The 20984-nt window shown below is 34.8% G+C and overlaps 3 protein-coding genes across 3 annotated transcripts; 1 reads left to right on the top strand and 2 right to left on the bottom strand.

Annotated features, from left to right (window-relative positions):
• The first annotated feature begins 25 nt into the window (after positions 1–25).
• Positions 26–5672, top strand: LOC110704475 (tRNA (guanine(26)-N(2))-dimethyltransferase-like). The gene is made up of 6 exons (XM_021882259.1): positions 26–645; positions 2564–2764; positions 2864–2963; positions 4124–4330; positions 4444–4506; positions 4815–5672. Exons 1-6 carry the CDS (start codon positions 59–61, stop codon positions 4935–4937), a joined length of 1281 nt encoding a protein of 426 aa, XP_021737951.1. The 5' UTR covers positions 26–58; the 3' UTR covers positions 4938–5672.
• A 293-nt stretch (positions 5673–5965) lies between these two features.
• On the bottom strand, positions 5966–9045 carry LOC110704473 (40S ribosomal protein S26-1-like). Its single transcript, XM_021882257.1, has 5 exons — positions 8891–9045; positions 8715–8807; positions 8203–8287; positions 7966–8099; positions 5966–6337 (listed from the first exon to the last, which is right to left on the bottom strand). Exons 1-5 carry the CDS (start codon positions 8891–8893, stop codon positions 6266–6268), a joined length of 387 nt encoding a protein of 128 aa, XP_021737949.1. The 5' UTR covers positions 8894–9045; the 3' UTR covers positions 5966–6265.
• Positions 9046–11247: 2202 nt separating this feature from the next.
• LOC110704472 (superoxide dismutase [Mn], mitochondrial-like) lies at positions 11248–16160 on the bottom strand. The gene is made up of 6 exons (XM_021882256.1): positions 15731–16160; positions 14546–14592; positions 14332–14457; positions 14188–14244; positions 13921–13998; positions 11248–11670 (listed from the first exon to the last, which is right to left on the bottom strand). The coding sequence occupies exons 1-6, from the start codon at positions 16023–16025 to the stop codon at positions 11572–11574; spliced, it is 702 nt and encodes a 233-aa protein (XP_021737948.1). The 5' UTR covers positions 16026–16160; the 3' UTR covers positions 11248–11571.
• Between the last annotated feature and the right edge of the window lie 4824 nt (positions 16161–20984).

Here is a 20984-nt window from a genome sequence, read left to right as displayed (position 1 = left end):
ACACAAATATTTATATAATCTCCCGCCAAAATTTCTCAAAAATTCGTTATCTCCAAAAATGCAAACTTTTTCATTTTCACCCTTTATCTTCAATCTTCCAAAACCCCAAATTCCACCCTCTTTTATCCCCAAATGTCATTCATCGATTCAATCCACCGATTACGAAACCGAAAGGGGTCTCCAATTTCAAGTGGGTGATTCCTTCTTTCGACACGAGAGCTTCATAGGCCGGGACCTCGGGGTCCTTTCTGCCGCCCACTACAAGCGTTCGAACCCCGAATTACGGGTTCTCGATGCAATGTGTGGCTGTGGGGTGCGGTCGCTTCGGTACTTAGCCGAATCGGGGGCCGATTTTGTGTTAGTTAATGATGCAAATGAGGAAAACAGGGGATTGATAATGGATAATTTGTCTCAAATTCCGAAGAATTTAGAGGGTAAAAAGAAATGGGTAATTACCCATTTAGATGCTAATAGAGTAATGAGTGAGTGTTATCTACAAAGGGATTTTTTCGATTTCATTGATGTTGACTCATTTGGTAGTGATTCAAGCTTCTTGAGATCGGCTTTTAATGCTATAAAAATGGATGGTTTGGTTTATGTTACCTCAACTGATGGCTACTCGGCTGGAGGACATCGTCCCCATAAGTGAGTACACCTATTTTTAATATCTTCAAATATTGAAATTTTGTTATTTGGTTGTGTTTAAAATGTGTGTGTAATGCACACCAAGTGTTTGTGAAAATGGTACTTATGTTTTTATATCAATTATATATTTATATGCATGATTGTCGTATACCCATTTGGATTTTAGCGCATTTGGTCATTTAAATGTTTTTGACTAGTGCTATTTTGTATGCATTACCTTTTTGAAAAACAAACTATTTACTATTGACATTGATTCGTGTTTGGATGTAACACTGTTGATTAGTTTAGCTGGTTAAAGTTTAAGTCGAAACTGAGATCAAATCTCGTATGATTAACTGGATGAGGGTGGAGGTAAGCTAGCTATCAAGGAGAGCTCATAGGCCAAAAATTTGTGGGTCATGATCTTGTGAAGATGTGTACTAACATAATTAAATTTTCTGAAGTTTGGATAGTACATTGGAGAGTCAATCCTAGGCCCCCTTCCCTTGTGTAATATTCCAAGATTTTGCCTCTTGAGAAGTAGTAGAAGTCACTAGAGTAGGATATGTTGAAGGTTAGATTCTTTTAATGATGTTTAATTGGACATTTAAGTATGAAGGTGACAGATTGCTAGAATTATGCATGAACTTGATGAATTCTTCTAAATAACTATGTTAGGCGAAATTGCATATACTTCCCCTGTTTTTTATTAGTTGACACATTTCATTTAGACACGTTTGCCAATACATACTTTTAAATGTAAATATTTTTAGTTATGTATTAGCAAAAATTATGAAATTTTGATGTTTGGAAAGTAGACATTGAGATAAATCTAACAAGATCGCACTTGACTGTGTATTTATCAAACACTAAATCACAAACTGAAGTCAAAGTAGGTTATGTGAATAGTGCACAAAGTCAAAACATATCAACTAAAAAAACGGAGGTAGTATACAATAAGCTTAGTCATTTATAATCACGTAAAATTCAACTTTGTAATGGAATGAATTGTATGTAATTTGAAGCAACTAGATATATATATAGCGTAAATAGATATCGGGATCTTTTTGTAAATCAAAATCAATATTTTATTTAATTTATTAGAAACAAGAATGATTATTGATTGCGGATACACATTTTGGAAGTGGATAGAAAATAATACCAAAGGTGAGTAAGAAAGCAAACAATAAATGAATGATACGGAGTACTCGAACAGCTTATGCTGGACTATTCAAATTTTAAGATATGTAATATATTTTGTAAAAGGGAATTAATAAATAGTGAAAAGGGCATTTTGCTAAATTTGTCATCTTCTATATTTTCACGTGAATGATCATGTTTATGTCTCTTTCATCTCTTAGGCCTCACCCAGTCTATTTTCCACATCTTAATAGTTAAAAAATTAAGAAAAGAAAAGAAGATTTGGACATGTTTTAACAGATGTTATAATTAATTGCTTGAACATGTATGAGTAGTTGGGCTAATAGTAGTTATAGCTCTAGTATTTTGCGTTGTAAGTGTAAATTAAAAGTTTACTAAAGAATGTGTTAATTTGACAAATGGCTAGCTATCTGAGGACAAGAGTAATACAAGAAAAACTTATTATTTTGTGTTTTGATTATTTGTCTCTGCATTATGGATCTTATAATTCTGAAGAATCATGTTAATGCGACAATTAAGTTTAAATTGAGGGATACATAGTAAATCTATAGCTTCATATGAGTTGGAGCTTTTTTCTACTCTCTATAATTCTATATCATATAAACATGATCAATTTGATGATTACATATATTCATTCAGCTAAACAGAGTTTGTGGCTTTGTGTGTCTTGAAGTAAAATCTCGAAGAGTGGGGTAATAACACCTTATCCGAATATGATAAATTGTAAAATGAACTTGGTATCTCTTATGTGAACCTAATAAGTTGTTTTTCTTGTTAGTTCTCTAGCTTCTTATGGAGCTTATATTAGGCCAATGCCTTATCCAAACGAGATTGGCTTAAGAATGCTAGTAGGAGGTGCAGTTCGTGAAGCTTGTGTGATGGGATACCATGTCACTCCTCTCTTTTCATACTACTCTTACCATGGACCTGTGTTTCGAGTTATGTTACGAGTTAGCCGTGGGAGGCTAATTGACATGAGGTGATACTCGTTGGAACTGTGATACTATTAGCTTATGCTATGGACCATTTAATTTCATATTCTAGAGAGCTAATTTGGTGGCTTAACTTCTGATGGCAGACATTATGGATTCATAAGCTACTGTCGTGATTGTGGAAATTCTCAGACATTTACCTGGCAAGAACTTGGAAAGATCTGTTGCTCCAACTGCAGCACTAAGGTATGGATTTCTCATCGAATCATTTAATTAGCCAAAGAATAAAGCTGCTAAAAACCGATATGCTTATCTGAATACACTGAATTGCACATTTTGTATGATCACAAATTATAATATTTGTATGAAGAGACCAATATGTCAAAACAATATAATATTATTATTATTGTTGTAATTATTATAGAAATATGGAATACAAAGTACTGTATTATTTATGGTCCTCTGCATTTTAGAAGTATTGATGAAATGGTCCATTATTGCTTTGTACAATTGATACTGATGTTTATGGTGCTTACTTAAACTTGATTGATACTCCAGATTTTGCTTGTTATAATTTTGCATTTTCCTACTTAAATAGATTGATATGTTGTTAAAAGCAGTGTTCTTTGTTCCTCGCTTTTCACGTGTTCCTGTAATCAGTCCCATATTGACCCCATTGCTTATCTGGCTACTGATGAGCAGCTTTCTAGACCATTGTTTTGATTTGTAATTTAATGGCAGAAAGTAATGATCTAAACTGACCAGATTTGATCTAAAATCATACATAGCCTATTATTTTGAGTTAGAAAGAGTGTTAATTAAACCGTATCAACTTACTTGTACCAATCAATTAATTATTAATCAGACAATTTGTTGGATATAATTTATGAATCAGACGGTTTGTTGGATATTATTATCCCACTCGACCCTGAATGTAAGTGAAACCCTCAAACCTACTCTACAAGCCTAAGGGCCTAAACAAAATCTACACGCCTACTGAATTCTTCATAGCGCGTGACTTACATGTGCCAATATTCACATATATTATGTGCTGGCATGTGACATACATAGAGGCACATAACATGCATCCCCTGTCTTTAGGGCCTTTTTCATTAAAGTTTTGAATACACCCTCTCATAGGATTGAATTTTCAAAAAAAAAAAAAAAAGAACATTGTACATTTGTGCTGTACTTATTCTAGTTTCATGCCCAATGCGAGCAACGCCTCTACCACACTCAGGTAATGTACATACATATGCCCATAGGACATGTGAAATTCACACACTGCCCAAGTGTATTATGGCATGTACACGAGGAACACGAAAAGAAAATTACTTCTCCGTCTGCACTGCCATGAAAGGTGAACCACAATAGTTGATTAATATAAATTTCTCGTCTGCTGTCAGCCGCCTTCTGGTGGTTCACTTGTTGTCTCAGGGCCCCTTTGGACTGGACCACTCCATGATGGTGCCTACCTTGCAGAGTTATTAGATCTGGCTCGACAATGGGGGTGGATAGGTAATGGCATGGGCCTCGAGTTGGAGAAAGTCATTAACCTGATGATTGGTGAAAGCGATCCAAAATTACCATCAGGTTATATCAAAATAGATCAGGTACGGTATTCAAATTTCTCCTGACATATTTGCAATGTGACTACTCTTCACTTTGAATCATTTATTTGTAACTCTGCTTACTAACTTCTCTAGTTTTGTATATTACCTGCCAGATAGCTAAACGTGCAAAAGTAAATTCTCCGTCCCTCAGAAGTTTGATAAGCACCCTGCAGAAGGTATACTTGCTGATATGCCGCTTATACTTTACTATAATGAGTTAATGACAGAAAGTCTTTGTATCAGTGAGATTTTAACTTAGTATTATAGACTTGAACCTGAAGTAAATGATATTCCCGGCCTGGTTCCTCAGTATGATGGCTTTTGTGCCTCCTGTGAACCAACAGAAGTTGCCATCTTAGTAAAATATTTGATGCATTTGGCTTTAGCTGCATTAAATTTGACTTCATATGCAAAATTAAGCATCAACAAACTTGTTCTACATGACAAATCTGATGTCTTGGAAGTATGGTGTATTCTTTTGCAGGAGGGTTATGCTGCTAGCAGATCCCATATTGTATCAAACGCGATCAAGACAAATTGTCCAATGACTACTTGCATTAGTATTGCAAAGGACCTTAACAATTCGACAACTACAACCCAAGCATGAAGCAGACCGGAGTTAAACTTACAAGTTATTGGTCCATAATAAGACGTGCAGTTGGGAGTTCCAACAAGAAGAAAAGCAAGATGATGTAGCTTGGCAAATCTCAGGCAACACATCTTGATTCAGCGGACAGCCGGACACCAGTGCAAAAGGCAGACAATTCTGATCCAGTTGTGGCATAAAACAGAAGAGGGATTGGATTAACTGAGGACTCACACAGAACTGACTTTAAGTACAAACTCTTTACCTTCAGTAGGTACAAGGGAATGCACGAGAAGGTGACAGTTTCAGCTCCATTGTTCGGATGTTTAGTTGTCCTTGTAAATGTACATGTACTTGAACTGACAGACAGCAAATTTTGTCTTAAAAAAATATTTTTAAGGCTTAAGCACCAGATAGAAAATTTCACCTATGCATAAAACCTCAGTGTCCCACCTACATTTGAATTGATAATAACAAATATTTTGGTGGTGCTACAGCCAGATACAACCAAGTATAACTCATTGGATTCATAATTGTGGTAAATTTTGTTGGTAATATGAACAATTGGTCTGTCTTTGGTGGAAGTGATTCTTATTTAATTTAGCTTGTAATTCTAGTTAATCTTGTACCTACATTCACTGTATTCTTTGAGTTCAGAATAGGCTTTGAGCTGTCCATAGAAGCTTGGCATTGTGAAATGTTCATGGTCCATTTCGCCTAAGCAAATACTACCTCTAAAGTGTCATTTTAACTTGACCGCTTGCATCATATTAACAGAGTTTCTTATTTCTGTTTTACTCATATCTTGGCTAACATGACTAACACTGTCACTGTCAATGTACAAGATGTTAAAAGAGTACACAAACCCCTTGGTAAAAGCAGAATAGCTCATCAGATTGAAAAAATATGCAATTGTCGTCCTGTTGTCCTTTTGATGCATAAATTATTTACTGCCTCAAAGTTAGAAAGGACTATATAAAGCTTTTAGAGTAGAGAATATGCAACTGTTGTCAAGCAGGTGTACTGCTGAATAAACCTCAGCATATATAAGCATAGGCAAATTCAAATTGTCGTTAATTAACTGTAGAACCACTCCCGGAATGATCCACAGGCAACAAAACACTTTGAAAATAGATCACAGATTAAGTACTCTGAAAACAACCACTTATGAAACAAGTAGAGGCATTAAAATTTGAGTAACAATCATTCCTCATTGACAGCTAAATAAAGACAATGCAAGCATATAGTTAAGATAACAAAAATTCTGTTCCAAAACTTAGAGCTAAAGTTCTCAAAATCTATGGGATAAACTTGGAGGCATAAAGCTTCAGATGAACATGACTTGTCTTCTATGGACGAGCTCCTCCTGCAGCAGCAGCAGGGCGAGCCCCTGGAGCAGCACCAGGCCTTGGTGTATCCTCCTGTAAAGCCACAACCATAACCAAACACTTAGACAATAAACCAACTTTACTGGAAAAAGATGACATGGTCACATATCAATCAATTTAATTCTACACAAAATTAATCTCTGATATTGGCTTCAACTAAATGGCAGAATGTCAAACACACAAAATGCCTCTACCAATCTACAGTAGACAGATTAAGGAAGATTACATAACAATTTGGTTGACAGCACATAAAACACAAGTTTCACCTCTTCTATCATATAGAAAAGATGACTTTCCAAAATATATTTGTAATTTCCCATGTACCAAACTGACGTTTAGTCCTCAAGACTTCAGCATATATTGGCAATCTCTGATGAAACCAAACATGGGGCATTGAGCCACAGACTGAGTAATAAGGAGCATCTCAATATATGAAGACTAAATATTCATACACCGACGTTTAGTCCTCACGACTTCAGCATATATTGGCAATCTCTGATGAAACCAAACATGGGGCACCACAGACTGAGTAATGAGGAGTATCTCAATATAAGAAGACTAATTATTCATACACCTAGCCAGCTAGTCTACAATGTCCACCCTGTTATACAATAGAAAGGGTACATTCAGACACATGAATAGAAAAGGTTTGCATCTATTGGGAATTTTTAGCCTGTAAAAAAGTCACTAGTATCTCCACCCCAAGCAGAGATGCTTTAAAGAATTAAAAGCCACTAAATTCACAACGGAAATGCATGGAAGCTAGTGTCATACCTGAGGGCTTAAATGGAGCCTTCCCTAAGTTGTTTTACCCCAACCTAATCCAGTACATCCCACCCAAAATAAAACTTATATTGCTGGTCTTCTAAAGGTGGAACACAGATTTAAACGATACTTTTAGTTGCAATCATCAAAAAAATTCGGGCAATAACAGATCATGTGCACAATATGAAATTCATGCTTTAATCTTCACTATTTTGGTTTCAATAAACTCTTTTCCTTGCAAATTGGGCTAAGTAATAATCAATTTTGTCTACCACTAACATGCCTACTTGACTCTCTTCTACTATGAGGCGTTGATAGCAAGTTGCAAGTCATAGATGATGGTTAAGCATCCCATTAAGATTGGGTCGTAAGGAAAAGGTCACAAGTCCTTAACATAGTGAGATTAAATTGTTAACATGACAAAGAAGCAATTTCAAAGGCTCCATTGCCAATGAACTAAGTGCATATATAACAAGGGACCAATAGAGAAAATGTTAAGAATTTTAAGTGTCAAAATGACACAATTTGCGGGAGTTTTTTACAGAACATATGGTTTGATGCAGTTTTCCCCACATATACCGCTTAGCAAGCCACCAAACACATGAATCTGTGACACTCTCTAGTCTCTACATAATAGTGCAAGCATAGCTATAAGGATCATCTTAGTACAAAATTCAGAGCTGAGTTGATCAGAGAAATGCATGCAAAATGAGTACCTAAAGTCATTTCCACTCTCACATTTTCGCTGTTCTAAACTTCTAATCAGCTCAATGCAGGAATAATTACGTACAACCATCACCAACAAACCCAAAAGTCAAGAGTAGCATTTAGATAGCCATGCAGTACACACAATAAGCAACCAAATAAATATACCAATCAGCAAATGAAATGGGTACCTTGCGTCTAGTGTAACGCTGTGGTGGGTCACGTTTCCTCCTGTCAGTGCGAGATCGCACCCTCACAACATGGGAGTGGATAGCACAAGAAACACAATACTGCATCTTGGTGTACAGCTTTGGGAGTGTGTACCCTTCAAAATTACACACAAATCCACAAGAGGTTAGCAAAGACAACTCAACTTCACATAAAAACTCGACAGTCACATTACAGAATACACAGAACGGGGGAGTTACCATCATAGACACAAGCTTCTTGAACATCACGAACGGCAGCTTGTTCAACAATGTTCCTCACAATAAATCTCTTGATGGCCTTGTCCTTCACACAACCAAAATCCAAAAAACAAAACATTAACACCTAAACACTCAAAAAACGACACTATCATTTGCTTTGTCTACCACTAATCTCAAATACACTAGCCCTCACATTAGTGCAAATTAACCAAATTGCAAGCATACTTATTTCATAATTTATATAATCATCGGTATATCAAACTATCAAAACTCATTTGAACATTATCTTCGATTCATCAAGAAAAATCACACCTTGATTATGTTAACAAACATACAAAAGAGATTACGATCATCTGCAAATTCATATTATCAAACAACAAATCCAGAAATATAAACAGACGTACAAATTCATACCAAATTTCAAAAATCGCCATTTCATATATTCACAGATTCATAAACAAAACAAGAAAAATCGAAGAAAATAATCAAAATCGAGGAGAGAGAAAGAAGACCTTAGGGCAGCATTTGCCGCAGTTGGAGCAGCGAATGAAGTTGACATGGCCACGGCCGTGCTTGTTGCGACCTCCATTCCTTCGCTTGAAAGTCTGCCATTAAAATACAGAAGAAATTAACAAAAAGAGTTTCAGATTAAGGAAGAAGATGAAGAGAGAGAGATGGAGAAATTCACCATTGTTGAAGGTAGAAGACGATTCTCTCTCCTCCGGCTGCAGCTGCGCTCACTCAGTATAATTAGGGTTTCTAAAGTGATGAAAGGTGTGAGGGTTTTATATTGGACACTCACTTACCCTCGCATTCCCTAGTCTAAGATTGTGAAAAAAAATAAAAATAAAAAATAATACGATGTACCGTAAAATATTGTACATTGTACATGCGCTATGAAGTAACTTAAAAATGATCAAAAGTTACTAAGTTACACCCTGATATGTCTAAAAGTTATCTCGATATATACATCGGATGTATACAATTTTATTTTATTTTATTTTTTAAAAAAACAGATGTATACAAAAGTTTTTGAATGAGATATTGAGATGTCTCTAAATTGATAGCCTTCCCTCTAAAAGTTTAAAACAAAACATCTATTATTAAGACCTGTTTACTTTACCTTTAAAAAATATTTTGTAGTATTCAGGAAAAATAATTTTAGTTCACTAAATATATTTTTAGTTTAGTAAAAATAAGTTCATTTCAATAACAATAATTTTTGTTCATTAAAGTAAAATTAATTTCAATTCAGTAAAAATAATTTAAATTCAACAAAAATAATTTCAATTCAGTTAAAATAATTTAAGTTTAGTAAAAAGAAGGTGAAGTGACCGGGCCTTATAAAGGATTGTATAAAAGAATCTAAAAAAATTGAATCCAAACTTGAAAATAGGAAATATTAAATCGAAAGTGTAATTAATCAAACTATAATTTTTGGTTTAAAGATCACATTTTTATTACTTTAAAACATCGCAACTAATTAAACAATTGTTAGGGTATCATTATTCATATTATCATTTTTCAAAAAACAAACTTTTGTATACTGGCTATTACGGAGAACTACCGTAGTCTCACAAGAATGATAACATTTGTTTTTTCACGATCTCATGCAGTTGAACTTCATATTTGTCAAAGATGGATAATGTCAAGGAGCATCTCAACTTTCAATAGGACAAAGGCAGTCTAATCAACGAGAAAGAATACGATTTAGATGACACAGGGATGCTTCCCAAGTATTCCCGGATAAGTTAGTTTCCGTTTCAGGATCACCAAATGTTATTATGAAAACTTAGTTGGATTAGCCAAAATGTAATTTTTCATGATATCAAGTTTTTATAAGTTAAATTAATACAAAAATTAAAGATAGTAATGATTAAAGTTGTGCATTGACATATGTGTCATTCCCCAAAATGATGGACTTATGTAGACACTTAAGGAGTAATTATTGATTAGATGACCAATATTAACAATCTAGTTTGCTATTCGATTTGCATCTCGGTCAATATTTAGAACTTTCAAAATTGTTGAGAAGATTTTGATTATTTATAATGATATATGCTCGATCCTCTACATAATAGACCAGTTGCCTTAAACTGATTTGATGACTAAGATGTCGTCGCCTTCAATCTAGATGTCTTTTTACCCCCTCCCCCCTTCTCGAGCACTAGAAGAATGTATTTGTGTGCGCTTAAACATCTGTTATGAAAACATGGTGTGTCAGAGGTTGAAAGTATGTGCCTCAGTGCCTCTGACAAGCTCCATTGTTGTCCTTGATCCTGCCATTTATTGTTGAGAACTCAAACGTCAAAATTGAGCTTGACGATTGTCTTATAATTACATTTAATTGCAATAGTTCAATTGATCAATCCCTATCTCATAATTTTCCTTATACTTTGTAACACACCTTACTATTGTAAATTTGCAATTAATAAGAAATGGATTAGTTTCTTTTATGAGTAGTTCTTTTTATGCTTAGCCGTATTCTTTTTATGATAATTATACCAACTTTATTCTTACGAACAATAATACACATTTTATGATTTAAAGAATTTCTTATAATTGAAAACCACCTCTTACAGTAACTAGCAAGGGGAATGAGGAACCACAGGCTGGTGGCCACTGCGACATCAACCAGCACTTGGGAATACATGCCAATAAAACAGCAAAGAAAGTACCTGAGTAATAAGACACATGACGCTCAAAATCACCTTACAAGTCACTGCCTAAAATCCAAGACTGTATTCAGCTCATGGACATATTGCTAATCTTGAATATCGTGTTCAAGTTTAGCAAACTCTCAGGAACGAGCTAAGGACATAAACCATGCAGTCTATGCGCCTGCACTTGTCCACAATACTACAATAGCGTATTGACGTTCTGATGGGAACAAGGGAAGACAGAAGACATGACATGTTTGCTGTTCTCCGAACTTAAAGCATGACATAACAGAAATTGTAGGATAGCATGACAAAAGCTTTTCCTATACAAGCAAGATGATTATTAAGCTTGGGTGCTGTACAGAGCTACTCTTGGAACTTTGGAAGAAGCAAGAATGGGTGTCTCACCCGATATCACATTACCAAATACTATGGTGTACTGACTAACAGAACTTGGAAGGAAAAATAACATAAATAGGAACAGAAGATCTGCACACAATCTACATAAAAAACCTCAGTGAGTGTCAGTAGTTAAGACAGTTTATTAATCTGTCAAAATCACAGAATGCTAAAACGGGAATATGAGAACCTAGAGTGGAAAGTAAGCCTGTTTGTGGATGAGACAGCAAAGCCGACCTCCACAACATGGCTTTCCTCTATTTCTATAGCATTATATTTATTCCTCCGCCAAATGATGGTATGTAACAGCTTAGTGGCTGGGGCATTCTTTTTCATACACCTCGCTTGCATGTTTCCAGTTCATAATCTTCCAGATGTTCTTCAGATAATCAGGTCTCACATTCTTGTACTGCAAGAGAGAAAAACAGCAGAAATGTCAACAAAAGCCAGAACCAATAACCATATTATAAATGAGATACACAAAAGGCTAACTTATGTTCATATATGCATGAACAGGAAAATAACATGCATGGAACACAGAGGACAGCATAAAGTCATAAGCAAATATTTGCAAATTAAGTTAGAAATTAGAAACAGCAAGATTGTCTTTTTAGAAAAAAGGATTTTATTTTGTTCTCTTATACTTGTGCTATTGGTGTGAAATTGATATCTTTGGTAGACATTGTATCTTGTATGGTTTTCCATCAATAAGTTAGTCCACACCCCACACCCTCCCCCCCCCCCCAAAAAAAAAAAAAACAAAAAAAAACAAAAAGGAAAAATAGATCCTCTACTCATTTGAAGTCAGTTTGGCTACTACGTCATCGATTCAGACAAGAAGGCAAGGTCCTGTTTCAGCCTTGGAGCAGGGGAAAACATAATGAGTGGTGGGTTCTTCCTCTCCGCAAGTCTGCCCCATTCCGGTTATAGACAGAGGATCAAATAGAGGAAAGCATGAGAGATATAGAGTAAAAGATCTGGTTAGTATTTGGCTTTGACCTTGCTCGGTGAAGAGGGGAACAAATTAAGGGCTATATAATTTTCAGAAGTTTGAAGGTTCAAACTACAAGTCTACAACTCTCTCCTCAAAGTTCCTCTCTGCTCCCCCATCCCCCCTCCCCCCTTCCCCTTCCCCTTCCCCTTCTTATCTATCTTTGTTATTGTCAGGATCAAAAGCAATGAGATGTATCAGAAATTGAAATTAAATCAGAATCATGCGGGTGAGCAATTTTTGAAGAAGATTTTATGTTCAATAGTGTATCAGGTTATAGAGTTGAGCTCAGAAGTAATATGTGGAATATAAAGGGGCTTCTTAATGGCAAAGGTACTTGGGGCATTGAATGACCCTTTTGAGGAGCATGGAGGGTTAGAGATGAATCTCTTTGTTGTCTATGTTATAAAACGACTTTAGTTCTTCACCTAATTCAGTTGGATGTTGATATGCTCTGTTTTCAGCGTACTTGAGAGGATGTGGAATCTTAGGGTAGATAGCTCAGATTAATATGCAATCCACCTCGCAGACACTCAATACTTGCTTCAAGATCTGCCTCAAAGGATCAAATACCCGATGTCCTATAGCTTGTAACCCACTTATGCTGGCACTTTTTAAAAATGATACTGCCATATATTTTATGCTGTGCAACCGGTTTCTAAGGCCATTCTGTCATGTCAACTTCAAGAGGTTTACTAGCTCTCGGCTTTATCTATCAAAACAGGATATACATTCATTCCATAACCATACAAGGACCCATCTAGGTGGCAAATCCCTACATTCTTCAATGCCAATAGTAACCCTTCTGAAGTAAGGTTTAAATAGGTCTAGATGCAGTCTCACCCCCTATTTAATAGAGGACTATTAGATAGGCTGTTTCCTCAGAGGCATCAATCCCCAATCCCCATAACCAGTTATCTTCCCATTATACTTCATCAATATGATGATCCAAAGGTGATTTTGTGAAGCCAATGTTTTTATTACACCTATATGGATACAGCTTATTCCTACACATCAACCCACTCAGCTGCATATACCAATCTACCGCCCCCACCCCCCCCCAAATCCACTCAGTTAAAAGTTCAAACTGCTTCTCTCAGTCCACCCCTGATCAGAGCTATAATTCCTAGTAAAAGCAATTGTTTCATGATCACAAACAGACAAGCTACTGAAGAAATGCCTAGAATCACCAAGATAAAGGAAAGCAAAATGTAAGCAGTTATTGCTGCATATAGTATATAGTAGAGTTTGGAGGTTTCTCGTCTGCAAGCTTTAAAAGACAAATTAGAAACAACTAAGTGCCAATGTGCCCTAATTCAGCCAATGGATAGGAACATTGACAAGGCTGAATAGAGATTGACTGCAAAGAAAGGCCAGTCATGACCCATTATCAGTATTGATCTTTTTCGCTTACCATAAAAAAGAAAATACAATACGCAATCTGGTTATTAATAACAATATAAGGTGAATGTACAACATCTTTCTGCTTGCTCTATCAATATATAAAGTAAACCAAGAGGAGGAACATGTTAGGAAAAAATCTGCAGGTACTAAGAAGGCCAAACCGCCAAATAATGAAGCTTCTGACCACATATAAGCAACAGTCAAACATTACAGACAAAAATGCTCATATTATTTAACAAATAAAAAAGAACTTTGAATTATTACCTGCAGGTAGTACGCATGCTCCCATACGTCTATACCAAGTATAGGAACCAAACTTGGTCCTTTAGTTACCAGAGGGTCCTGACACAAAATAATAGCTTTCATAAAACAACACAACTGCATAGACTAGAAAAAACCCAACAAATGCAAAAGGAAAGGAGATACTAATTCGAGCACGAAAGAATTTCCTTCTAAGAACATCACGTTAGAAACACAGAAAATTTCAAGCTTTGCTCCTATGAATAAAAAGAAAACAATCTGGGCATTCACCTGATTTGGAGTGGTTTCAACAAGAAGCTTCTTCGATTGTGTGTCAAGTCCAAGCCACTGCTCCAAAGAATTCAGATTATCACACAGTTAAAAGGGGGTGAAAGTAGAAAGGTTAACTAAAGGATTTCTGAGACTGAAACTTACCACCCATCCAGAACCTTGTAAGGCAGCTCCTTCCGCATTCATTTTCTGGATAAGAGCTTCCAGAGAGCCAAAGTTTGAATCAATTGCCCAACCCAGTGAAGCTTTTGGAGGCTCACCACCTCCTTCCTGCAACAATGTCATGATATCAGTTACATCATCTATTGAATTTAATCACACAAACTAGATAACTAAATATCTCGATATTGACACTTACACTAATTGGAGCAAGATTCTTCCAGAAAATTGAGTGATTCACATGACCTGCCATCAAATTTGTCCAAAATTGACTCAAAGGTATGAATAAAACACTGATTAAAAAGGTAGGATCTGTAGGAATCTAGGAAAACATTGAAACATCATAACATAATTACACATATAATGCCAAAAGACAATTTAGGAGACAATGCATAAAATCAATCACATATTCAAATTCCAACAGGAAGCATAGTACGGAACCAGTTAGGATTCTTGGAAGACAGCCATCTGCAAGTATAATGGCAACAAGACAGCTTCAGAAAACACTAGACACGGCTAGTAATTGTCTGTCTTGCTCCTCACACTCCGTAGATGCATCCTCTTTGATCCTTTTTAACCTCTTAACACTCAACAAATTTGACGAAACCTTTTACAACTCACAGAGAATTGGCATTGAGAAAAACTCTCATATCTACCAAAGTACTAAGTATTGCTAATACCCTTCCCCTTTCCCTTGACTTTTGCAACCTAAAGAAGTCAATTCCAATATTCCCCAACCACATAATTCAAGGCCACCTATACTTCACCTCCAAGCTTTTTAATTCACAACCATATAACTTAAGACTTTGAAATACGATATGAGCTGTACGAATTTCACAGCAAAATATGACTCTAATCGATTGAAGGAATTCAAAACTGTCCACTATATAGCATTTGCCATTACCTATAACTCCAATTTACAATCAGATGAATAAAAACATTATCACGAGAAATGTAATGCTATTAATTCACAAAAACACAACTGAAGAATTCGAAATACGATGAGTGGTGTACAAATCTCACAGTGAAAGATGACTCTAATCAGTTGAAGGAAATTAAAATTGGTTACTCATATAGCATCACCAATGACTCCAATTTACAATCTGATTAATTAAAACAATATCATCCATTCATTAGATGTTATCACAAACAACAAGATGCATTTAAGAGTCTGATCCTCTCAAACAATTACTACAATCGAAATCGAAAGGTAAGGCAATCATAAACAAATCATCAACATTTCATCGTTGTTCATAAAGTCAAATTGATGAAAACTTCTAGGCAATAAATCCAGAAAAATCAAGAATCCGAGCTCAAAAAATGAAAAATCAAACCACAAAACAAATTCAAGTAAAAAAGGAGATAGAGAGAAAGAGAATCGAACCTCCGCCATTGAATTTAATGGCGCTTTGAAGCTTAACAACACTAGAAGCATCGCCTTTAGCAATAGCATCATCGAGCTGCTCAAGAGCTTTGTTATAGTTAGTGATGTAAGTCTGGTGATGCTTCTGATGGTGAAGCTGCATGATTTCGGCGCTAATGGCAGGCTCAAGAGCGCCATAGTCGTACGGAAGGTCAGGGAGAGAGAAAGTCTGCAACGATCGACATTGATGAAGAAGACCTTGGTTTGAAGATGCAGAAGCTAGGGTTTTCCTGGTCATCAGAGTTCGAAGCGCCATTTTTCTCGAAGCTTTTTTTCGAGGAGCTTCGGTTGGAAATTGGAAAGAGGAGAGATAGTGGAGGAGAAAGATGATGCTGGCTGCTGGGGTGGATTATAAGGGGGAGGTACAAGTGGTGTTAGACTATGAAGAAGTTGTTGGTTTTGGACATTTGGGTGTGGGTTTAGAATTTAGATGGCACCCTTATGTTTTGTCCACCTCATCCTACTAGTTTAGTGGTTTACTCGCTCTGTTCCTAAATACAGAGGCATTTAAAATTCGATTATCATTGCAGGTTAGATGCGTCCTTTTTTTTCTATATATTATATCACTAATAAATAAAGCTGGTCTCGCAACCAGGCCACGAGATAGCGACACTTAGCATTCCAGTTTTTTTAGGAGTGTCGCGTCATGTAGGCGACAAATAGGTATTATTGTGATTAGATTATTAGATGCCACGTTATATTAGATTGATAGATTTTTGGCATTCCAGTTTTTCGCCAAGTGTCGTGTCACGTAGGCGATAAATAGGTATTATTGTGACACATATGATGCTAAGTAAACGATTTTTGGATAGACTTTTTAAGATAAAATTGTTGTATAGAGTTTTATTATCGATAGTTTCATATATACAAAATTAATCATAACTTTTAATAAATATATTCTATAATTCAATTCTATTTCCATCATAAAATTCGTTTTAAAAAATTCTTTAAAATAAGATCCATTTATAATATATTTAATCACAAACTTTTATACGTAGCTGGCCAAACTGTGTCACCAACTATTACAAGAGTTACTTCGTTAATGCTATAGGAGTTACTTGGTCAGTGTTATAGAAGTTACTCAATCAGTGTTATGATAGGAGTAACTTAGTCAGTGTTAGAGGTTGCTCAGTTAGTATCACAGGGATTACTCGACTAGTTTTATAGGGGTTACTTCGTTTGGCTAGATGGTGTGACTAGCCGCATACAAAATGCATTGTTATTTAATTTATTTAAAAATAATATTAGAGAATAAGTAAAAATAAGTTTTAATTAGTAAAAATAATTTTAGTTTAGTAAAAATACTTTCAGTTTAGTGAGAATAATTTAAGTTCAATAAAAATAATTTCAAATCAATAATAACATAGATATCTATTTACAAATAAAACTGCAAAAAGTACACTCCATATGATATCGTATGTCTAAATATCCTACATTATCAGAACGAATTATTTGACCATATTTAACATTCAAGTGAAAATGTTATCTTAAAATTTTATCAACTATCTGGGCATCGCCCCGGCACAAAACTAGTCATTAATTAAAGTCATACGACATCTACAATTGACAATCAACGATAATGAAAACAGATTTAACAAAATCAAACAAGAATTGATCGCGGAAGGGCTAAGAATCCAAGTACATAAATATAACAATTCGACACATTCTCGATTCGTTGTCTTATACAACTTTTTGAGTGGATCCGTCGCCGCTTCATAATTTTGTGAAAAAGAAAATTCTTGTGCTGATTTTGTAACCCGAATCCGAGCAATAATCAATCGTAGCCCCGCACAACTGGAGACCAAATTAAACGCAAATAACTCCTTATTTTTCAAAGGAATTCGAAAAACCTTGTCTTTCGAAAGAGTTCGAAAAACCTTGTCTTTCGAAGGAGATCGAAAAACCTTATCTTTCGAAGGAAATAAACCCTTTCTTCCGAGGGAGACATTATTATAACCAAAAAAACAAGAAAAAAAAAACTTAGAAACAAAGGTTGGGGCTTTCCACCGGTGAAATCCGATGGAAGTCCCTTCGAAATTAACAAAGGAGGCTAGAGTTTAGGAGAGAGAAGAGAGAGAGGAGGCTAGGGTTTTTTACTTGCTTTGAAAGATTTCGTTAGATGTGTCCTTTAGTAGAACTTGTTACATACACTTGGGTGTACAATGCATCAAAGGGTATTATTTGCGCATTTCGAATTGCTCATTTTATCATCAGATGAGCAAACAAATACCCTTGGGTGCACCATGCACTCGAATGAGAATAACAATCTCTCGTCATTTAAATGTTAAACACTAAGGATATAAATTTGTTTAATATCAATTTCAATTTTGTTTGATTTGTTTTTAGGCTTTAAGGTTGTATTTTGAAGTTAAGATTAGTCATATTTATACTACTCATGCTATTTGAATTATGAAAATTGACAATAAAAAGGGAATATTAGTAGCCTATGTAATAAGTTGTTACCAAAAATTATTTTCTCACTTGAGGTAGTGCACTGTTACAAAATTCACATTTAGATCACTCTCAATGGTAAGCAAAAAAAATGCTCACCCACTATCTCTCTACCCACTTTCTCTCTCAACAAATCTGTTTTGTCCATGGGCAAATTTTTTTCACAATTTATCTTCCAATGGTGAGCAAAAAAAATGATTGCCCACTACTCTCTCTCTCTTACTTTTTCAATACTCCACCATTACTTTCTCTCTCCTACACAACACTTTTTTATTTATTAATTTCATTTATATTTTAACAATATTACTCCAAATAAATAAAAACTAGTCTAAATTTATGTAACTTATTTTTTTTTATTTGTGTCGTTTTTATCGTTTAAATAAAGAATATGGAGGATTTATGGTATTTCTGAAATTATACCAAAATATACCAAAATGCATGTCTATTTATAGAGAATTAAATTTTATGACCGTTGGTAATTTTAATTTTTTAAAAAAAAAAATTTATTTCAGAATTTGCATTACAAAAAATATAACCATTGCAAATTGTGGGGCCCACCAGAGCATTATTCATCCTCAAATTTGCCAAAGTCTTGGGCATTTTTAGAAATGCTCATGAGCATATTTTTGCATTTCTTCATTTGATCACCATTGTAATGCATGAACATATTTTTTGCCCACTCAAAATGCCCATGAGCATATTTTTTTATCACCATTGGGAGTGCTCTTAACCACTCATTCAGAGACAGATTTACGAAGGAACAACGGATAGCACTTGTTAAAAAAAAAAAAAAAATTCTCCCTCTATTTTTTTTTTAAAAAAGCTAGAATTCTTTATTTGAAAACCTTTATAATTTAATAATACTAGAGTGTACCCGTGCAATGCACGGGATATATATATTACACAATGATATTACAAAAAATCTAATAACAAAAATTATATTTCAAATACGGGAAGTTAAATTTTATATGGTAACTAACTCTTATATGTGGCTGGCAACTATTATAGGAGTTATTTTATTAGTTTTACAGGGATTATCCATTAAGTGTTATAGAGGTAACCCCGTTAGTATTATAAGGGTTATTCTGTCAGTGTTATTGGAGTTACTTTGTTCTTTTGCAAGCAGCTACACTGGTGGCTTGTTGCACTGAAAACGTATTGTATATTTTTTTTTGTTGATGATTATTGGATTAATAATAAGGTAGTTATTGAACTTTTTTTTAGAATTATCAATCAATGTGCATACCAGTGCTAATGCACGGATTATATTGTACGTGAAGGAAAACAACACAAAGTAAAATGTTGGTATTTGTTGGGATTCCTTAAAAAAAAAAAAACGAAATTATTGGGATGGGTAGAAAACATGATGTATACATTTTTTGTTTCACAAAGTTTTATATGTGGCTGGTCACACCGTGTAGCCGGGCTATTTGTTTAGGAGTTACTCAGTTGGTGTAGGGTTACTTGGTAAGGGGTCACTCGATTGGGGGTTACTCGGTTGGTCAGTGGTTGCTCGTTCAGGGGTTATTCGGTCAATTAGGGGTTACTCGTTCAATCAAGGGATATTCGGTCAGTCGGGGGTTACTCAGTCAAGAGTTACTCAATCTGGTAGTGGTCTCAGTCAGAAGTTACTCTGGCAGGGATTACCTGGTTTGTGTTTTGTGTGTGTCAGTCGGCCACACAATGTGGCTAGCTAGATAGAAATCGTGCTATTTTGATTTTGATAATTATTGAATTAATAAAAAGGTGGTTATCTAGTGATTTATAAAAATATAAAAGAACAATTGTTTTTTTTTAAAAAAGGAAAATAGTGGATCTTATGGTGGTTGTATTTTATTTATTTTTTTTTTTAAAATGAAGTACACATAGTTTAAGATTGATTTTCAAGTGTTATGCGGGATATATAAAGTTAGGAAAAAATGTGCAATAATAATATAGATTCCTTGTAATTTTGGGGTTTCTAAAAACCAAATCATTGGTTGATATATTAAAATAGGTAATTTTGTGTGTGTGTGTGTGTTTTTTTTTTTTTTTTTTTTTTTTTTTTTGTAGTATTGAGTAAAATGGATAGTATGTGTGTTATCAGGAAAAATAATAAAAATAGTAGTAGTGGAAGTCATTTGGAGATTTTTTTTTTAATTAAAAAAAAAAGTGGAAGTTATTTGGAGGATAGTGCAAAAAAAAGAAAAAGAGAGTGCATGAGAATTGAGGATTGAGGTTTCCCTCGTTAACTTACTCTACAATTATATATTAGATATTTGTTCCAGTATTGGTCCTCACTTACTCTTACTTTATCATTTTCACTCCTCCAATGGTCTCCACTCCCTCTCACACCACTTTAATTTTCAATAAAGTAATAGCTCACTATCTTTTCTTACAAATTTTTTATTATCTTATCTACCCCCACTAACATCTTAAAGAGATAATAACCGGTCCCTTAGATGCTGCCATAGATAATGTCAAACTATCGCTCCTTTCTTTTTAAATTAAACGAGGCCTATCTAACAACCACTCTCTTAGGTTCTCTCCTTTTCTTTATGTTTTCCACTAAAAGAAACCGTTTATATAAGAAAACAGGTCTCTTAATCTCTCTCTCTCTCTCTCTTTTTTTCCTAGTGTTTATTTTTAATCACAGTATATGATACCACATATTGAACATATGGAGTACGTAGTTTTTAATTTGATCATTTTATTATATTGAAAAATAGAATATAAATTATTCCGTATTTGTAAGAGAAAAATTTATCTACCAAAATAAATGTTT

This window comes from Chenopodium quinoa, unplaced genomic scaffold (assembly GCF_001683475.1).
Source record: "Chenopodium quinoa cultivar QQ74 unplaced genomic scaffold, ASM168347v1, whole genome shotgun sequence".
NCBI classification, from domain to species: domain Eukaryota; kingdom Viridiplantae; phylum Streptophyta; class Magnoliopsida; order Caryophyllales; family Amaranthaceae; genus Chenopodium; species Chenopodium quinoa.
This window is presented reverse-complemented; position numbering and strand designations above follow the sequence as displayed.